This window comes from Rutidosis leptorrhynchoides, chromosome 6, assembly GCF_046630445.1.
Source record: "Rutidosis leptorrhynchoides isolate AG116_Rl617_1_P2 chromosome 6, CSIRO_AGI_Rlap_v1, whole genome shotgun sequence".
Classification (NCBI taxonomy): Eukaryota; Viridiplantae; Streptophyta; class Magnoliopsida; order Asterales; family Asteraceae; genus Rutidosis; species Rutidosis leptorrhynchoides.
The window spans coordinates 242,018,877-242,041,198 of NC_092338.1; the positions used below are offsets into that span (position 1 = coordinate 242,018,877).

At 33.0% G+C, this 22,322-nt stretch overlaps 3 protein-coding genes across 3 annotated transcripts; all 3 read left to right on the forward strand.

Annotated features, from left to right (window-relative positions):
- Positions 1-17,136: 17,136 nt before the first annotated feature.
- LOC139854437 (uncharacterized) lies at positions 17,137-17,981 on the forward strand. The gene is made up of 2 exons (XM_071843741.1): positions 17,137-17,511; positions 17,604-17,981. Exons 1-2 carry the CDS (start codon positions 17,137-17,139, stop codon positions 17,979-17,981), a joined length of 753 nt encoding a protein of 250 aa, XP_071699842.1.
- A 45-nt stretch (positions 17,982-18,026) lies between these two features.
- Positions 18,027-19,694, forward strand: LOC139854438 (uncharacterized). The gene is made up of 2 exons (XM_071843742.1): positions 18,027-18,764; positions 18,873-19,694. Exons 1-2 carry the CDS (start codon positions 18,027-18,029, stop codon positions 19,692-19,694), a joined length of 1,560 nt encoding a protein of 519 aa, XP_071699843.1.
- Positions 19,695-19,879: 185 nt separating this feature from the next.
- On the forward strand, positions 19,880-21,138 carry LOC139854439 (uncharacterized). Its single transcript, XM_071843743.1, has 3 exons — positions 19,880-20,083; positions 20,183-20,647; positions 21,067-21,138. The coding sequence occupies exons 1-3, from the start codon at positions 19,880-19,882 to the stop codon at positions 21,136-21,138; spliced, it is 741 nt and encodes a 246-aa protein (XP_071699844.1).
- The last annotated feature ends 1,184 nt before the right edge of the window (positions 21,139-22,322 follow it).

The window sequence follows — 22,322 nt, forward strand, 5'->3', positions numbered from 1 at the left end:
ATGCGGGAGTTAGCTATACAGGGTTGAGGTTGATTCTCAAATAATATATATACTTTGAGTTGTGATCGACACTGAGACCGGTACACGGGTCACGATACGTATTAATTAATTCGAATATTATATATTAATTTATATATGAATATATTGGATCATTGTACAATCGGACTATTGGACTGCTAACTTTGGACAATTAAAATGAATTAAAATATTGATTATAACATATGAAACTAAACTAATCTTCAAGTTTGCCACTTGATTTCATCCTAAACCTCATTTGTATCTCGACGTTTACAATCCGCGTACAAACCTATCAGGATTCTTGAAAATACCTCAATCGAGAAGTTGAACCGACCGCACTTCATCTACAGAAGAAAAGATCTATACACATGAAAAACTCTTGAACCCAAAGTCATAGTTTAACACGTACCGCGACGAATTCTTTAGCATTTATTAGCAAAAACAACCTTACGATTCCTTTTCAAAGTAGCCAATTTTGTCACAGCTTCAACAGAACAACTTCGACCTTTCATTCGAATAAGTCTTATTATAACTTTGATATATACGATTGGTTTTCCTCATCGTTATCGGGAACCTTTCATACTCCGCCATTTTATCATCAGCATTTAATCATCTAAAAACACAATTCGCCCAAAAACACCTCGGATTGATAATCGACGATTCAGATATGACTGCATTAAATGCAGAGGAAACAGTAAAATTTTAGATGGCTTAAATGGCCAAAAGTTTGATGATAAAGAAGGGAATGTTAGGAACGCTCGATAGAAAATTTAGTGCTGAAAAATGGATTGGGCTAACCGTGAAGGAAACAAAGAACAAATACAAGGAATGAACCTGCCTTCAAATAATGCAAATAATTCAATGTCTGTTGAAACCGTCAGTATGAACCCTACTCCTTATTCTGAACCTTTCCAGATGATATTCTTCATCATCATCTTAATATCTTCTGTTATACAAATTCTCCATATTCGTGGAGATATTTTCACAACTACCCTTATCTGAGATCATGAATCTCTCCGTAATATCTGCGTTATAACATAAAAGAAACTGTGGTAGTTTCTAAATTCTGAAATCTTCAAGTTTAAAATATGAATGTTTTGAAGCAGTGTTGGGAACTGATGCGTGAATTAGTATAATATAATGAAACTTGATCAACTTCATTATATTACAGTAAGTCATGTTAAGTTTCTAATGGAATATGATGATTCACAGTACCGTCATCATGTGCCATGTTACACGGCTCTTACATTCTATCCAATCTCCAAACATATTAGGAACATATCATCTTGATAGTTCTATCTTTTCCAAGATATTCTGGTAATTTGACAAATCAAAATCGTGCCATTACCAATTCTCTCTTAGGACATTAACTACATTCATTTCGAATTTCATACCTACAAATTCCGGACCATTACAAAAGATGCTTAGTTGAAAAGGAGGAAAAGAAAAAGAATGAAGCTCCGAAATAGAAATTGGGGTATAAATCGTAGTAAATGGAAGAGAGTATTAACTGTGGATGATAATGATTATAGAAAACAAAAGCAAGGACATTGAAATATAAGTGAAGATATAAAACCCAATAGCAACCCTGAAACTACAAACCGTGCATATCAATACATATTGCCACGTAAAGGCACGGAAGAATTAATAACACTATAATCCCAAGAAAATAGTAAAAGTAAATAGATTCTTCTAGTGGTAAATGAAAAAGAAGAATGACAGATGTGAAAATTAAGAGTATATCAAGGATCAGAATGGGATGGAGCATTTTAAAGAATACTCTAAGGTATAAATTGAGGAAGAAAGGATAGAAGATGGGAGGTATGGAAGTAAGAAAGGGAAGGAAGTGGATTTATATTGAAATATCCGACAAAGAAATCGAAACAGATTGCTGCATTAAATCAAAGAAGATCCTGATCGCCAAAGAACCAAATCTTATTACGTAAGATTTTCTTTAAATCCCTTAAAACCCGGAATTCAATAGTGACTACGTCATCGGTTGAAACGAATATATTTATTCACTCATTCCCCTTTTTCGTGATAGCTTCACTCGTACGCTTCACATGATCGAATCGTTTTATCTATATCTCACAAAAATGATAAAACTCTATTATTACCTCATATTCGTCATAAAAACATTCCTATTGTTATTTATGACAACCTCTACCAAATTTCGGGGACGAAATTTCTTTAACGGGTGGGTACTGTAACGACCCGGAAATTTCCGACCAAATTTAAACCCTAATCTCTATATGTTTCCGACACGTTAAGCAAAATCTGTAATGTTGAGTCTAGAAAGTTTGAAATCTATATTTAGATAATCAGTTATCCTTCTACCAGTCTCGACGATTCACGAATAATTGTGTGTAAAAAAAATGTGGATAAATATATATATATATATATATATATATATATATATATATATATATGTAGATATAAATATAAGCATATATATATATATATCAATTTGAATTAATATAATTATTTAAATTAAATAGAGTAACATACAAAATAAATAAGATGCTATATAAAAATATATATAAACACGATTTTTGTACACAATTGATATCATATGTATGTTGTAATATATACATAAACATGTTAAATAATCAAATATGTTATAGTATAACATAAATAATAATATGTAATATTATTATAGTAAATTTTATTACAAGTTGAAATATAGATGTTATGGTAATATATTATTATTAATACTAATGCTAATATTAATAATTAATTTCAGTATTAGTTAAATTATATAGATATGAAATTTAACGCATTTAAATTATTAACTAGACTAATATTATTAATATCACTTTCATTACTATTATTAGAATAGGTATTTAATATTAATATCAGTATTATTATTATTGTTATTATTATTATGTATATTATATAATTATGAAATTTGTTATGTAAAATTTGTTATTATTATTATTTATCATTAATAATATTAATATCATTATAATTAGTGTTATTAGTGGTATAAATTGTATTATCATCATTAATGTATTATTAGTAGTATTTTATTAAACAATAACATTATTATTAATAATATAATTATTATCAATTAGTATTATTATTAATATAATTATTAATTAACAAAATATTATATAAAAATAGAAAATCTGATGCGATTCTGTTACAAGATCAAATCGAACTGTTTTTAAATTTTGTTTTGTCTCAAAAGTCATTTAACATCGATATCAAGTGTGCAATCATACATCTGTTATTGTTTTTTTGTATATAGATAGAATATTTTTGGGTATTAGCTGTCAACACACTTTTTCTTAATATAAATCGATTCCGATTGCTAAGCAAAACCTCATCTGACATTACACTATCATAACTTAACACAATTACTTGTTTCCTTTAAAAATCTGTGAAATTAAATCGGGAATTAAAGGAACCGAAGAAACCGTCACTGTTCTGGCACTTTTTGGCTAAAAATCGATTTTTGTATTGAATTTTAAAATCTATTAATGCAGATTCGTTAGCAATTATCCATGAAAACTATCTGCACAATTTTAGGTTCCAACTCAATGTATTGATTGAAAATTTTCGAGTCAAAGATTTGTATTTAAAAATCAATCGATTGATTTTCAATTGAATTTGGATTTCCTATCTCGTTTTAAGTATAACAGATCATCCAGGAAGTTTCTATTAATGATTTAAAGCACATTTCATCTTATGATCATTACCTAAAACGCGACTGAATTAAAAATCAAGTTTTGAGTTTCCCGGGTGTTCTTAATGGGTCTGTTCAATTTTTTTTTATTTCATTTTTCTTCTTCTGTTTTGATTAATCCATTCCATCACATATGGTTTCTGTTTCAAGTGGGAATTTAAAAACGAACCTATAGTTGTTGTTGGATATAAACTGTCCCTAGTCGAATTAATTTTGAAGAAGATGAATAAGAAAATGGAACTGTGATAATATGGATTATAAGTATTTGGGGAGGACTAAAATCAGATAAGCAAGCAACAGAGCCATGGTTAAGGGTGTTAGCGTGAGGACGAGAGGTTGCGGGTTCGAGCCTGGTCAAGGACAATATATTTTTTTTTAAATGCTTGTTAACACTAAGGTAGCTTTTCTAATATCTTTATTATCATTATTAGTTATTAATATTACTAATATTATTATTATGATTAAAATAGGTATTATTATTAAATGTATCTAAAATTGTCATTTTTATTACAAGTATTATTTTAATATTAGTATCATTATTATTATTATTATTATTATTATTATTATTATTATTATTATTATTATTATTATTATTATTATTGTTATTATTATTATTAGTGTAAAAAGGTAACACAAATTATTATATTTTTTATTAAATTTAATATTAGTATTATTATCATAAAAGCTATCCTTATTATTATAGGTTATCATTTATATCAATATAATTTAAAAGTATCATTTTTATAAATTTTCTTTTTGTTATTATTACTATTATAATTACAAAATAAAATAACTCTATAATTATTATTATCAATATTATTTTATTAACTAACTACTAGTTATTTAAAACTATATCTACTATATATAATTATATATATAGATATTAATCATTTAAATATATATACAACATAAAAATATATAACATATAATTTAAAATATAAAAACTAATACATTATAATAAAGAAATTTATGTGAATTCATTATGTATATTAATATAAATATATCAATGTTATAGGTTCGTGAATCTGAGGCCAACCTTATAATTGACCAATGGTGTTATATGTATTTTTACTACAAAATACATTAGGTGAGTATATAGTCCCTTTTTGAACTTTAAATATTTTTGGGATGAGAATACATGCACTGTTTTTTTTTAGATGATTTACGTTACGGACACAAGTAACTGAAAAATATATTCTACGTTGAGTTGTACCACTGGCATATTTCCCTGTAGCTTGGTAACTATTATTTACAGCGGTATTGTAAACGCGAATCCTGTTGATAGATCTATCGGGCCTGACAACCCCAACCGGACTGGACGACCAGTATTCAACGGTTGCACAGTACTTCGTTTCGTGACTACACTTGGTACAGTGTAGTAAGATTTCATAATAAAGGGAATATGCGACGTGATTAAATGTTAAGTATGGTTACCAAGTGCTCAACCACTTAGAATATTTTTATTAAATTGTTTACATATGAAATCTTGTGGTCCATGGTTATAACGCTGCTAGCATCAAACCTATATATCTCACCAACTTTATGTTGATATTTTAAAGCATGTTTATTCTCAGGTACGAATTAAGTCTTCCGCTGTGCATTAGCTCATACTAAAGGCATTACTTGGAGTCGATCATCGCAATGGGACCAACTATTGAAGACTTTGTCCGGGAGGATAAGGACGGGTCCTCACAAATAAAGATAATTTTAGTAATAACATCAACTGATAACAATTATAATAATCGATTTAATAATAATATTAAAATTAATAATAATTCAGTTGACCATATCTTTTAATCCGTTCATCGAACCCACACGATTTCTAAATGAAAAGTTATTAATTTTTCTTTAGCTTTTCAATGACATGCATATCATATACCTTATCTCAGTAGCATATGTATCAAATTCGTGATTTATCATAAACTATTTAACGACGAAACTAAGCATACAAACATGCATAATCATATATACTCGAGCACTAGTCAGGGATACACTATTAATATATAAAAGATAAGATTTGAATGCTCACATATCAATATTGTGATTCAATATTGCAGGAAAGTACGTAGACGCAACGAAAAAGATAAACGTTAGGTTGACCTCACGAGCAATACCCTCGAACAATACCCATAACCTCCATAGCTATAACCCATAATTTTCTTAGCTCTATCCCGTTTGAAAACTTATTTTGAAATCGTCTGAATATAACTCCGTCGTAGTATTTTATGTATACTAATAATATCTTGAAATAATACTAAGTAAATATATATATATGTAATTCGATTGAGAGAGTTTAGAGAAATATATTTTCAAGTTTCTATGAAATAATGAAACCTATTGAATTTTATTTATAATAGATTTTTAAATTATTAAAGTGAATTATTAAAGTATGAATTATTAAAGTGAATTATTAAAGTATGAATTATTAAAGAGAATTATTAAAGTATGAATTATTAAAGTGAATTATTAAAGTATGAATTATTAAAGTGAATTATTAAAGTTAAAGTAAAGTAAAAGTAAAGTAAATGTAAAGTTAAAGTATAGTAAAAGTATAAAACTATGTACGTATAATACGCGTATAAATATATTTAATATTAATTTAAATCGTTATATCATAAAACATTTTAGAAAAGTAGAATTATATATATTCATAATAGATTTCAAGTTTTTAAATTACAGTCTGTTGGTGAAGCATGTGATAAAGTCCAAAAGTTTAATAAACGTATGAAATCATCTTAATGAAAAATGTCGAGTTACTTAACTTGTCGATATCCAACATCTAAGTTATTTACACTCCACGTTCTTACTTACTTTACCATTTTCCAAATATTGTCAAAAATAATAGATTTCTTAAATCACAGTGGACCTCATAACATTGGCCCGTAATCATATCATAATGTATCTAATAATTCAATCATTTGATATTATCTCTTAGTTCTGTTGATAAATATATCGAAACAAATACGTTCGTGTAAAGTATCATATATCTAATACTTTGTTAATTTTTTTCAGTTAATATTATATATTATATATACATATCTATATACACATAATTGTTCGTGAATCGTCGAACACGGTCAAAGGGTAATTGATTACATGAATGTAGTTCCAAACTTTTTGAGATTCAACATTACAAATTCTGCTTATCGTGTCGGAAACATATAAAGGTTAGGTTTTAATTTGGTCGGAAATTTCCGGGTCGTCACAGTACCTACCCGTTAAAGAAATTTCGTCCCGAAATTTGATCGAGGTCGTCATGGCTAACCATAAAAATGTTTTATGACGGATATGTGTTGATAGATAGGATTTTATTACCATAGAGTAATATGGATGAAATGATCCGATTACTCGAAGCGTATGAGTGAAGCTATCACAAAATAGTGGAATGAGGAAAATAAGTTTCGTTCTAATTTTTGACGTTGTCATAGTTGAATTCCGGAATTCAAGGGATTCAAAAAAAAAAATCTTGGAAATCTATAAGATCTGTTTCTTCGAGATTTAAGGAAATTAAGATCTTTTTAAGTAAATGCGATGATCTGTCCCGATTACTGCATCTGATATTTCCCTTATATATTTACCTTTTCCATTCCATTAGTTTTTACCACTTCTATACTCAATTCCAATTTCAAAAGATTGCGAAAATGCTTAATCCAGTTCTAATCCTTGTCCTTATCCTTACTATCGAAACAATCATTCTCCTTTTTCAACTTCCACCGGAGGAATCTGTTTTGTTCTACTTCGCCCTTGGGGTTATAGTGTTTTTAATTCTCCCGTGTCTTTATGTTGCGATAAACATTGATATACACGGTTTGTAATTTATGTGTTGTTATTGGACTTTATATTCTCCCTTACATTTCGGAGTTTCATACTTTTGTTGTCTCTTCCCGACTTTAAGTCAAGCGAATAATGGTCCAGAATTAGTAGGTATGAAGTTTTGGATGAACATAGTTAATGTTCTAAGAAGGAAATCGTAATGGTATGATCTTGATTTGGCAAATTACCAGAATATCTGGAAAGATAGAACTATCAAGAAGATATGTTCTTAATATGTTTGGAGATTTGGTAGAATGTAAGAGTCGTGTAAATGGCACATGATGACGGTATGTTCTGTGAATCATCACGTTCCATTAGAAACTCAGCATGAATTACTGTAATATAATTACGTTGATCAAGTGTCATTATATTATACTAACTCATGCTTCAGTTCCCAACACTACTTCAAAACATTCATATTTGAATTTTTTTCAGAATTTAGAAACCAACACAGTTTCTTTTATGTTGCAGATATTATGGAGAGATAAATGATCTCAGATAAGAATAGTTGTGAAAATATCTCCAGAAATATGGAGAATATGTATAATGAGAGATACGAAGATATCTTATAATATTTAAGATAAGATGATGATGAAGAATAAGGTCCGCAAAGGTTTAGAGTCAGGAGCAAGGTATTCGTTAATGACTTCGTCAGAAACAGAATCATCAAGATTCTTTAAATACAGACTTTGGTCCTTGTATTTGTCCTTGGTCTCCTTCACGGTCTGCTCAATCCATTGTTCAGTACCAACTCTTCTCTTTTTTTGGGCTTTACCAACACATTATTCTTTGTCATCAAACTTTTGACTGTTAAAGTCGTTTACAGTTTCTGCTGCTTCATTAGCATTTCGAGAACTAATTCACAGTTTGAGATGTTTTTCAGAAACTTCACATTCGAAGTGTGTAAGTTTAGGAGATAGACGTTATATGTATATATAACTATTGAAGTAGAAACTCTGCGAGATTTCAAAATACTGATTGCCGATTTTTAGTAATTGGTATGGCAATTCTTGTTACAAGATGCAGATGAGTAAGAGAAGGAGTTTCAATGAATAAGTATAGTGACTTTTCGAAGAGGTTTAAGTCGAAGGTTAATGAAGTTGTTGATAAGTTTACTGCTAATGTGGTGAGATATGAAAGGTTCCCCAGTAACGATGGTGAAAGGGCAGCGTATCTATCGAAGTTATAATAAAATTAGTTTTACTGAAAACTCGAAGTTGACTTGTTGGAGCTGTGACAAAACTGGCTACTTTAAAAAGAATCGTAAGGTTATTTTTGCTAATAAATGCTAAAGAATTCAACGCGGGTACGTGTTAAACTATGACTTTGGGTTCGAGAGTTTTTCAGGTACAAGACTTCGGGTAATGTGTGATTGGATCATCATCTCGATTGTTCCTTATTTGAAGTGTCTTCCGAAATTTTGAAGCGTTTTAAATGAAGCTTGTCATTGTCAATATCCAAAGGATAAATTCGTCATAAATCTCGATTGATTCTCGTATCCTTTTGAGTGTTACAATTAAAAGTGATGTTCTATCACAGTTTTGAAGTCAAAGTATAGCTTTGAAAAAAATGTAAGGATCTAAGAGTGATGGTTTTGCTTATATCTCGAGTTGCATTCTGAGATTTCAAAAATCAGAATAGGTGATTGAATTTGAATGAGTATGGTTGTTTTGATTTCTTATAAAAGAAGGTATACTGTTGTGAAAATAGGGAGTATAGTTGATGATTTACTGAATTAGAATCGAAGAATGTAATATATTAATTGTGCATTTATATATCTCTCGAGTATTACCTACCCGTTAAAAAAAATGTCACAAATAATATTTTGAACAAGAATTTTTCATTACAGTCTTTATGAAAATATATGTATGTACATTTTCTTCAGATGTAATACAGATTTAATGAGTTAATATCATATTAAGATCATTTGATTTTTGGCTTGGATTAGTAAAGAATAATCTCTAAAACATTAGAAATTACATAATCTTCGCGGAGTATTTCGATAATGTAATCAGTACTTCAATAATTATTCTTATAGATATTTCCTTAGTGAATTATGCTGATGCTCATAGAACTCTTGCTAACTTCACAAGATACGAATGTTGTTTTCCAGTAAGTTTCGAGTACATTGAAGATGAAAGTGTAAAATCAAACATGTTATTGAATGATACACTTGGTTTATTATGAAACCGAATTCATTTAATTAAATCAAAGATTGTAGTTATGATGGTTAGGTTGTTAACGAAGGATGTACATCATAGCATATTAGTAATATGAATTTAACTGAGTAGTATCTACCCTTTTTCAATTCATATTCAATAGCTTAGTACGAAAGATTTTTATAGTTTCAGCATCCATATATATAAAATATATATATAATTTCTTCAGAAGAATGAGTTAATACTTCATAACTCGTTGATACAAAATACTCGTTGTTGATCAATGATGACGTCCATGGCAATTCTTGAACTGACGGAACTTGTGATGTTATAGGTGCTGCTAGTGCTGATGATGCTGACAGTACTGACGGTGATGGTGGTGCTGATGATATTGTTGATACTGCCGGTAACTGCTGGTGATGCTGCTGAAGCTTGTGGTATTGAGGCTTGCGATGTGGATGTTACTGGCGGTATTGGTTATGCTGCTGGTGCTGCTGATGGTGTTTGTAATCCTTGCACCATAAGACCTAAAGCCACTACTCGGGCGCGAAGTTCGTTAATTTCTGCTAGTACACCAGGATGATTGGCGGTTGGAACGAGCGGATGAATAAGATTTGCAATACGGGATAGTATATAATCATGACTAGATACTCTAGCAATGAGTGAGAAAATGGTGTCTCGAACAGGTTCGCCGGTAAGTGCTTCAGGTTCATCGCCAAGAGGGCAATGTGGTGGATGGAAGGGATCACCTTCTTTTTGTCTCCAATGGTTGAGTTGACTACGGACCCATCCTAAATTTATCCAAAATAGATGATGGGAAATTGGTTGATCCATTCCGGTGATGCTACTTTCAGAGCTCAGGTAGGTATCCATATCGGAATAGCTGTCGGAATCTGAGGAATTCGAACTGGTTGAGGGATCCATCTCGTAGGATCAGGGAAAGAATTTTTGGTATGAAATAGATTGTAGAATTTAGATTTGGTATTCTTCAATTACATAATTTGCATATGTATATATAATACCAAAATTCCGTAAATTACGGAGAATCTTTGAAAAGATGTCAGTCAAAGTTCACAGTAATAGATGTGCTAAGATAAGAATCCGTCTATACACTATTATGCAATAAATGCAGGAAAACGCGTCTAGACTTAAGATGATAATCAGGTAATTTCCTAAGGATGATAAGTAGATGATTTCCGACTAGAATTGATAAGCAAACTTTTTGACATGCAGACACGGTCGAAGTCCAGACTCACTAATGCATCTTAACAACTATCAGTTAGACACACTAATGCAAGACCTGGTTCGCTAAGACCACCGCTCTGATACCAACTGAAAGGACTCATTCATATACATTATAAACGATTCACAATAGTTGATTACATCGCGAGGTATTTGACCTCTATATGATACGTTTTACAAACATTGCATTCGTTTTTAAAAGACAAACATTCTTTACATCTAAAATTGATGGCATGCATACTATTTCATATTACATCCAACTATAATTGACTTAATATTAATCTTGATGAACTCAACGACTCGAATGCAATGTCTTTCAAAGTATGTCATGAATGACTCCAAGTATAACCTTAAAATGAGCTAATGCACAGCGGAAGACTTTTTTAATACCTGAGAATAAACATGCTTTAAAGTGTCAACCAAAAGGTTGGTGAGTTCATTAGTTTATCATAATCAACCATTTCCGTAATAGTAATAGACCACAAGATTTCATATACATAAACGTTTTAATAAAAATATTCTACGTGGTTGAGCACTTGGTAACCATACTTAACATTTAATCAACGTCGCATATTCCCTTTATTATGAAATCTCACTACACTGTACCAAGTGTAGTCACTGAAACGAAGTACTGTGCAACCGTTGAATACTGGTCGTCCAGTCCGGTTGGGGTTGTCAGGCCCGATAGATCTATCAACAGGATTCGCGTTTACAATACCGCATGTAAATGGTAGTTACCAAGCTATTAGGGAAAAATATGCAAAGTGGTACAACTCAACGTAGAATATGTTTTTAGTACTTGTGTCCATTTCGTAAAACAGTTATAAAACAGTGCATGTATTCTCAGCCCAAAAATATATATAAAAAGGGAGTAATGAAACTCACAATACTGTATTTCGTAGCAATTATGTATATGACGGCACTGAACAAGTGCAGGGTTTGTCTCGGATTCACGAACCTCTATTAAGTATATACATTTATATGTTGGTCAATATCTGTCTAACAATTTTGGTCAAGTCGTAGTGTATCACAATCCTAATGCTCGAGACCGACATGCAAAAGTCAACAAAAGTCAACTTGATCCAAAATGACTTCCAAAATCTATACATGTTTATTATATAACTTATATATAGTCGTTTTATATATTTAAATATATTTATCAGATCTTATTATACTAAATAATACAAGTCATTTATTAATAAATAAAAATTTATATTTAAATTCATATATGATAAAAATATACTTTTATATATCTCAAGTAATAAAATTTATAAAATTCACTTAATATCATAAAAATATAGTGGTATGTATTATTAATGTAATTATATTACGTGCGGTAAAAATATCTTTGTACGCATATTTATTTGATAAAATAATATTGATAATAATAATAATAATAATGATAAAAATAATAAAATGATAGTTTTAATAAAAATATTAATTTTTAGTAATAAAGATAATTTTAGTAATAACATCAACTGATAACAATTATAATAATCGTTTTAATAATAATATTAAAATTAATAATAATTCAGTTGACCATATCTTTTAATCCGTTCATCGAACCCACATGATTTCTAAATGAAAAGTTATTAATTTTTTTTTAGCTTTTCAATGACATGCATATCATATACCTTATCTCAGTAGCATATGTATCAAATTCGTGATTTATCATAAACTATTTAACGACGAAACTAAGCATACAAACATGCATAATCATATATACTCGAGCACTAGTCAGGGATACACTATTAATATATAAAAGATAAGATATGAATGCTCACATATCAATATTGTGATTCAATATTGTAGGAAAGTACGTAGACGCAACGAAAATGATAAACGTTAGTTGACCTCACGAGCAATACCCTCGAACAATACCCATAACCTCCATAGCTATAACCCATAATTTTCTTAGCTCTATCCCGTTTGAAAACTTATTTTGAAATCGTCTGAATATAACTCCGTCGTAGTATTTTATGTATACTAATAATATCTTGAAATAATACTAAGTAAATATATATATGTAATTCGATTGAGAGAGTTTAGAGAAATATATTTTCAAGTTTCTATGAAATAATGAAACCTATTGAATTCTATTTATAATAGATTTTTAAATTATTAAAGTGAATTATTAAAGTATGAATTATTAAAGTGAATTATTAAAGTATGAATTATTAAAGTGAATTATTAAAGTATGAATTATTAAAGTGAATTATTAAAGTATGAATTATTAAAGTGAATTATTAAAGTGAATTATTAAAGTTAAAGTAAAGTAAAAGTAAAGTAAAGGTAAAGTTAAAGTATAGTAAAAGTATAAAACTATGTACGTATAATACGCGTATAAATATATTTAATATTAATTTAAATCGTTATATCATAAAACATTTTAGAAAAGTAGAATTATATATATTCATAATAGATTTCAAGTTTTTAAATTACAGTCTGTTGGTGAAGCATGGAATAAAGTCCAAAGGTTTAATAAACGTATGAAATCATCTTAATGAAAAATGTCGAGTTACTTAACTTGTCGATATCCAACATCTAAGTTATTTACACTCCACGTTCTTACTTACTTTACCATTTTCCGAATATTGTCAAAAAGAATAGATTTCTTAAATCACAGTGGACCTCATAACATTGGCCCGTAATCATATCATAATGTATCTGATAATTCAATCATTTGATATTATCTCTTAGTTCTGTCGATAAATATATCGAAACAAATACGTTCATGTAAAGTATCATATATCTAATACTTTGTTAATTTTTTCAGTTAATATTATATATTATATATACATATCTATATACACATAATTGTTCGTGAATCATCGAATACGGTCAAAGGGTAATTGATTACATGAATGTAGTTCCAAACTTTTTGAGATTCAACATTACAAATTTTGCTTATCGTGTTGGAAACATATAAAGGTTAGGTTTAAATTTGGTCGGAAATTTCCAGGTCGTCACAGATGATCAATGATAACCCAAATTGCATCATAACCTCCCACAGTCTTGGGTAACTTGGTAGTAATACATTCCCATTTCCACTGGGGAATCTCTGGCTGTGTCAGTAGTCCTGACGGTTTTGATGTTCTGATTTTACTTTAGCACACGTTGGGCACTTACCAACATAGGTTTCAATATCAACTTTCATATTAGGCCACCAGTACAGTGCCTTAAGATCTTGATATATCATGTCGGATCCAGGGTGAATAGAATACCCTGTCTTGTGTGCCTCATCTAGCACTAGTTCCCTTAATTCGCTAAATCTCGGTACCCAAATTCTATCTATGAGGTATCGGGTTCCACCTTCTCTGGTGACAAACTTCTTATCTGCTCCTCTAAGTAACTCAGTAGTAACGTTCCATTCTTTTAATGCCTCTAGTTGTGCATCGCGTATCTGAGAAATAAGGTTCATTCGGATAGTTAAGTTCAATGCTGTAACTCGAAGAGGTTTAGCCTTTTCCTTCCTATTCAAGGCATCTGCAACCACATTAGCCTTTCCAGGAAGTTAGAAAATCTCACCGTCGTAGTCATTCAATAGCTCTATCCAACGTCTCTACCTCATGTTGAGCTGTTTCTGGTTGAAAATATGTTGTAAGCTATTGTGATCGGTGAAAACATTAAACTTAGCACCATACAAGTACTGTCTCCACATCTGAAGTGCAAAGATCGCAGCACCATGTTCCAAATCATGTGTCGTGTAATTGTGTTCATGTACCTTCAGTTGTCGTGATCCATAGGCAATCACTTTCTTCCATTGCATCAACACGCAACCAAAACCCTGTCGTAAAGCATCACAGTAAATCACGAAGTCTTCATTCCCTTCGGGTAAAGAAAAAATCGGAGCAGTAGTCAATTTTTGTTTTAACAACTGAAATGCAGCTCATGTTGCTCAGTCCAGTCATATTTTTTACCCTTGTGAGTCATTGTTTTCAACGGTTGGGCAATAGTAGAAAATTTCTCAATGAATCTCCTATAGTAACTGGCGAGACCTAAGAATTGCCGAATCTACGTTGGTGACTTAGGAGTCTCCCACTTCTTAACCGTTCCTATCTTCGCAGGATCAACTTGAATACCATTGAAACCTACGATATGACCCAAAAATTGTGCTTCTTGCAACCCAAATTCACACTTCGAAAACTTCGCGTACAACTGCTCCTTCCTGAGCATCTCAAGTAGTAAACAGAGATGTTGCTCGTGTTCTTCCTCGTTCTTAGAATATACCAGAATATCATCATTAAACACAATAACAAAATTATCTAGATATGGCTTACACATACGATTCATGAGATCCACGAACACTCCTGGTGCGTTCTTCATTCCAAACGGCATTACTATAAACTCATGATGTCTGTAGCGTGTTCAGAATACTGTCTTTGGTATATCAATCTCATTTACTCTCATATGATGATAACCTAACCTCAGATCATCTTAGAGTAACATCCAGTTCCTTGCAACTGATCAAACAGATCAACGATTCTTGGTAACGGGTATCTATTCTTGATAGTCTGCTTATTCAGTTCTCTGTAATCAACAAAGAGTCTCATAGCTCCATCCTTGTTCCTAACAAAGAGCACGGATGCTCTCCATGGTGAAGAACTTGGTCTAATGAATCCCTTGTCTAAAGGCTCTTGTAACTGACTAGATAACTCTTGCAACTTAGAAGGTGCAATCTCTACGGTGCGCGTGCTACAGGCGTCGCTCCTGGCATTAAGTCAATCTGAAATTCTACGTCTCTATGCGGTGGAAGACATGGTAGTTCTCTCGGAAGGACCTTAAGGTAAATTTCTAACGGTTGGGACATCTTCGGGTCTCTTAACTGCTGATTCAACTTTGCTCACATATGTCCGAATTGCGAGACATCCCTATCTCATGTATTTCTGGACCTTCGAGCATTTAATGTATCGCAACGGTGTACTGATCTTCTCTCCGTACACCATTATTGATTCGCCTCCGGTAAAAGGAATTCGAATAGTCTTCTGGCTACAACAACTTCGGTCTTGTCGTCAGATAACCGGTCCATTCCAACCACAAGGTCAAATATAAAAATATGGTAGTCAAAGTAAAATAATTTAACTCCAAACATCACTCAAGTGGATTTCTATTGTAATGGCTCTCCAATTGTCGAAAAAAGTACTGTTCAGTCCGGAAAGTTGTTATGAGCTTAACGGTATGGGACTTAGCTTCTAATTTGCAAAGGTTTAGGAGCAATCGTTGATTAAAGTTTGGCGTGAGTGTCGGGTGTGAGACGTTTACGATGGGATGGTATGATCAACCTTCTTAAAACTTGACCTCCTCAAACTAACATGACATCAATCACGATGCATTTTATAGAGTTCACGTTGTCCAAGCAGATATTGGATTCTAAATGTTGTGATGGAATTCTCTAGTGATAAAGCTTCTATCAGTACCGGTGTTCGTAGGGTATAAAAATTATGATTGTTAATGGTGTATCCTAGGAGATACACGCATAAAAACATCATTTTTATACAGAAGACTCAAAGAGCACAAGAGATAGCTAAAATTGTTGATCTTCAGAATTTATCGCCCAATGTCCAGCAGGCCGCCCATCGTCAAGCGTAAGCCCTACAGGCAGCTTCTTTGCATAAGCCCTTTAACTCAGCGCGTGAACGGCACGCAGCCACGTCAGCACACGCCACCGACATTCCGGATACTTCATGTAACAGAACCATTCAGTGATTGACATGAGTATCCCGTGAATTTCAGACATTCTACGCCTATAAATAGACCCCCTGGGTCACCACATTTCACATCAATCTGATATGAACTTCAGTCAGAGAGAAGTACACTTTCTCTCTCACACAGTTCTTTCTCACTCTAAAACAACATTAGCCGCTTAGCAGCAGTGTGCTAGACGGATCATTACAGATTGATCCACAGATTGATTGAGGCCACCCCACAGATCTTACATCTGTGTTCCGGGTCTACATAGATTATTTCTCGAGGGCAAACAACAATCAACAGTATACGCCACACGCTAAGCAGCTAGTTTTCTGTACTAGTACCTTACAGCAACTATACAGAAAATCGTACTAACAGATGGCACCACCCGTTCTAAAGAACCACTAAACTTTTAAGAGCACCAAAAGGCGTAACTGTCAGATAACACCCATTGAAGCAAACATGATACATTCATGGTAATTCGGACAGCGAAGAAAAGCAGAAACGTTAGAAGATTGGAAACAGGAAATGATTGCTTTTCCTTCCATGTTTAACACAAATCCATCTGACGCTCCTGTAGTGATTGAAGCTCGAATAGAAAATTGTGTTGTTGGAGGAATATATACCGATACCGGAGCTGGAGAAGATATCATGTATGAACATTGTTTTATACAACTACCGAACAGAGATAAGGCTAAGCTAAAGGACACATTTGTTCCCTTAGCAAGCTTTGCTAATGATCCATCATGGTTAGAAGGAAGCGTAGTTTTAGAAGTTGTATTGGGAAAAACGCCATTTAAAAGAACTGCCCATATTGAATTTTTGGTTGTAAAAGCAAATTCGCAGTATAATGTCATTTTAGGACGATCAGCCATGATGGCATTCGGAGCTGTGACGTCAACAGTACACGAAATGATGAAATTCCCCACACCGACTGGCATTGCCACTCTATACGCTGAACGGAGAAGACCAATAGAATGTGTACAAATAAACAGAACAGCTGTTACAAAATCTTAGCCACAAATTTGGATGTTTTTGCATGGCAAGATTCTGATATGACTGGAGTACCACGTCATGTGGCTGAACATAAGCTTGGTGTGAATCCTAATATTCCACCAGTGTGTCAGAAGAAAAGAGGCATGGCTCCAGATCGAACAAAATTTCTCAAAGAAGAAGTTAAAAAATTGGTGGATGCTGGAATATTGAGGGAAGTAAAATACCAAACATGGGTAGCAAACCCGGTTATGGTAAGAAAGCCAGATAATTCATGGAGGATGTGTGTAGACTTCACAGATTTAAATAAAGCATGTCCAAAAGACAATTATCCTTTACCAGAAATTGGTTGGAAAGTGGAGTCTGTAAGTGGGTATTAGTTTAAATCCTTTTTAGATGCATTCAAGGGATATCATCAAATCCCAATGGCAATACGTGATCAAGATAAAACAGCATTCCACACACCAGATGGAATTTTCTGCTATATCATGATGCCTTTCGGATTAAAGAATGCAGGGGCAACTTACCAGCGCGTAATTGATAAAGCATTTAAAGATCAAATAGGTAAAAATGTAGAAGCCTATGTTGATGACATTGTCATCAAGAGCCATAGAGAAGACAGCATGCTCAGAGATACTCTTGAAATGTTTGAATCATTACGAAAGGTCAATATGAAATTGAATCCTAAGAAGTGTAATTTTGGTGTAGAAGAAGGCAAATTCTTAGGTTATATTGTTACAGAGAGAGGAATCAAGGCTAATCCAAAAAAGATTCAAGCAATTGAAAATATGATATCTCCTAAAACAAAGAAAGAAGTTCAAAGCCTGAATGGACGATTAGCAGCTTTAACAAGGTTTCTACCAAGAGCAACAGATCGATCGTTACCATTTATGAAGGTTTTAAAAAGCTGTTTGAACAAAAAAGATTTTAAGTGGACAGAGGAAGCAGAAAAAGCTTTTCAGGATATTAAGCAACTCTTGAAAGAATTACCTACTTTAACTGCACCGATAGAAGGAGAAACGTTAATTTTGTATTTGGCTGCTTCCGCAGAGGCCATCAGTTCGATCTTGATCACAGAACGAAAGGGAATACAAATGCCTATATACTTTGTCAGTAAAGTATTGCAACAGAGTGAAGTTAACTATCCACCAATTGAAAAATTGGTATATGCTTTAACACACACAGCTAGGCGACTCAGGTGATATTTTCAGGCACATTCAATCCTGGTAATGATAGACCAGCTGATATAATATATTTTGAGAAATCCAGAGTCATCAGGACGACTAGCAAAATGGGCAATTGAATTGGGAGAATATGAAATAAATTTTTCACCTCGACATGCAGTCAAAGGTCAAATTTTGGAAGATTTTTTATTAGAAACAACAGAAAAGGTCGATCATCCGCCAAACGTTACAGCTAGTAATCATGTTTGGGAGTTGCATACTGATGGTGCATCAAATGAGGAAGGTGTTGGTGCAGGGTTAGTATTTACCAGTCCAGAAGGTGAGGAGCACACGCATGCATTACGGTTTTGTTTCTATGCATCTAATAATGAAGCAGAATATGAAGCATTGCTTTTCGGCCTCCACATAGCGTCAGAAATGGGAATAAAACATTTGCGTGCATGTGTTGATTCTCAAATTATGGCACAACAGGTTAATAGAGGGTTTGAAGCTAAAGATGTCTATATGAAACAGTATTTGCAATTAGTTGAGAAAATATCAAAACATTTCAATACCTTAGAGGTCGTACAGATACCAAGAAATAAAAACAAGAAGGCTGATGTTTTGAGCAAATTAGCAACATTAACATTTGATCATTTGCACAAGAAAGTTTTGGTGGAGGTCTTAAAATATAAATCGGTTGATGAAAAGATAGTGGTTGCAACAGTTGAAGAAAGGGAATCATGTTGGATAACCCCCTATGTGAAATATTTGCAGGACGGAACACTGCCAACAGATGCCATGGAGGAAAGACGGATAAGAATTAGTGCACCACTTTACGTCCTGGAAAATGGAATACTTTATAGAAAATCCTTCAGTGGACCAAATTTAAGGTGTTTAACACCACAGCAAGCAATTGATGTAGTCTAGGAAATGCATGAGGGATTATGTGCACAGCATTCCGATTATAGAACTATAGTTGGACGGATTATGCGACAAGGGTATTATTGGCAGTCAATTTACAAAGATACAGCAGACGTAATTAAGACATGTGATGCCTGCCAGCGGCATGGAACCGTTCAGCGTTTACCCAAGTATGATTTAATTTCAGTATCATGGCATGGCTATTTTGTAAATGGGCAATTGACATAGTAGGCCGCTTCCCAAGAAGTGTAGGAAATGCAAAAGTTTTGGTTGTTGCAATTGATTTCTTCAGTAAGTGGGTTGAAGAGAAGGTATTAGCAAAAATAACTGGCGAGAATATCAAGAAATTCGTGTGGAACGATATCGTGTGCAGATATGGATTACCGAATGAAATTGTCAGTGACAATGGAAAATAGTTTGCAGATAACCCCTTCAGAAGTTAGTGTGAAGAGCTAAACATCAAATAAACATTTACCTGAGTTGCTCACCCACAGGCCAATGGGCAGGTTGAGGTAACAAACAAAGAAATTCTAGCTGGCATAAAGGCTAGGTTGGGTTTGAGTCAGACTAAGTGGGTAGATGAAGTGCCATATGTATTGTGGGCTCACCGCACAATGCCAAAATGGAGCATGGGTGAAACACCATTCAGTTTGGTATATGGCACTGAGGTAGTGATACCAGCTGAAATCCGTGTACCAACACAAAGGATTTTGGTATTCGATACAGAAAATAATTCATCCATTTTACGTGAAAACTTGAATTTATTGGAAGAAATGCGAATCATGGCCGCCATCCGTCAAGCGGATGCAAAACAAAAAATGGCAAAATATTATAACAAGCGGGTCAGATATGTGCAATTCAAAGAGGGGGATTTGGTGTTACGAGATAATGAGGCGAGTAGGCAAGAAAAACAAGGGAAGTTAGGGCCACGATGGGAAGGCCCATATAAAATTACAAAGGCACATCCTAATGGGTCATATACCCTCTCAGCGCCCTCCGGAGAAGAAATTCCACGAACATGGAATGCAATGAATTTAAAGAAATTTTATGCGTAGTATTGCATGTTCGAATAGCTTGATCAACTATTTAGAGCATGAGATGCAATCATAAATGTAAAAATTTCTTTAAAGAAATAAGAATTTAGAATTATTTCTTATGACATACTATTCATAATATTTATCCGGCCAAGGATTTTATATCAGATGTCACAACACAGTGTGTCATCCCTACCCAAAAAAGAGAAGTTTTTTCCTCGGTGGCAGAAGTTCAATCATTAACAAAAAGGTTGAAATGGCAGTGGATAAACGTAGAAATCCACTGAACATCCAGACAATAGAATGTATCTATGACCGTCATGACGTAAAAATTATACAAACAGTATATGACTAGTCATAATTTTGATTGTTCAAATCAAACATGTAAAGCTTTGACAAAATCATCAGCAAAGTAAAAAACATTTATATATATAATTAATAAATAACACAAGTAATGCAGATCACAATTTCAAATTTAGTACATCGTCTACTGAGGTAGCAGCATTATTACACAAATTCTCTAATTCAGGAAAGGACAGATGTTCTATTTCATCACCCAGCTTTTTCAATTTATCTTCTGCATCTGGCTTCAATTGAGATATAAGGGATTCAGGCGACGTTTTTGGAAAGTCAGGAATATCATTTTTTAACCTCTCAAGAAACCGTATTCGGTCAGCGTCCAGCGCAACAGTTATAAATTCGTTAAACGGCTTAGTTAACTTTTCAGAGGTGAAGGCACTTTTCACAATTTTTGGAATACCTTCCATCAGACGCCTGGTCTCACCCTTGCTTAACTCCAATTGTTCCTTCAACGACGTTTCAGATTTCGTTAAGGACATTTCAGACTGAGTTAAAGTATCAATTTTATGCAAATACCATTTTTCCTTTGTTGCCATTTGAACATAACGCGCCTTTGCAGCATTTTTTGCAGTAACAGCAGCCTCTAATTCAAGTTCGGCAATTTTCAGTGCCTCTGCATCTTTTTCAATTTTTTCAGATTTGTCACGATGTATTTGATCAGAGCACTCCAAACGCTTCAAATTATTGAATTCAGATGCAATATTCCAAATAATGCCTTGTGCTTGACATTTTCGAGCATCACCATCAGATAAACTCTCAAAGAATTTAAAAAGTGAAGGCGACAGCATCGCTTCAAGATACTTCATAAAATCCTCATAATTACAGGAGGACCAGCTAAGAGAGTTGTTAAGCCAGCAGTATCTAAGTTGGAAATGCTTATTTGTGAACTGCTTTCCCCTATTCTGCTACACTGAGCGGGAGGCGGAAGAGCAAGTTTCTTCTGTGCTTCTTCTCTCGCTGTCAGGGCTGAATTAAAATAACAGTTGTTATTCAAGAAGTTTTTCCAATCCAGAAAAGAAGATTCACAATTCAATATTGCATATTTATCAGGATCAACATTATAATAGCCACCATTGCTAGGCATATGGAAAAAGCAATAAAGGTTTTCTTCTGCTATTTATTCAAAAGAGAGGTTACCAGCAGCACGGCGTTTCCTCGAATTTGCTCGATTTAAAGGAGCATCATCCTCAACTTCAAGCTCATTTTCACACAAACTATTTTCGAGCGTCTGATCAGCCAA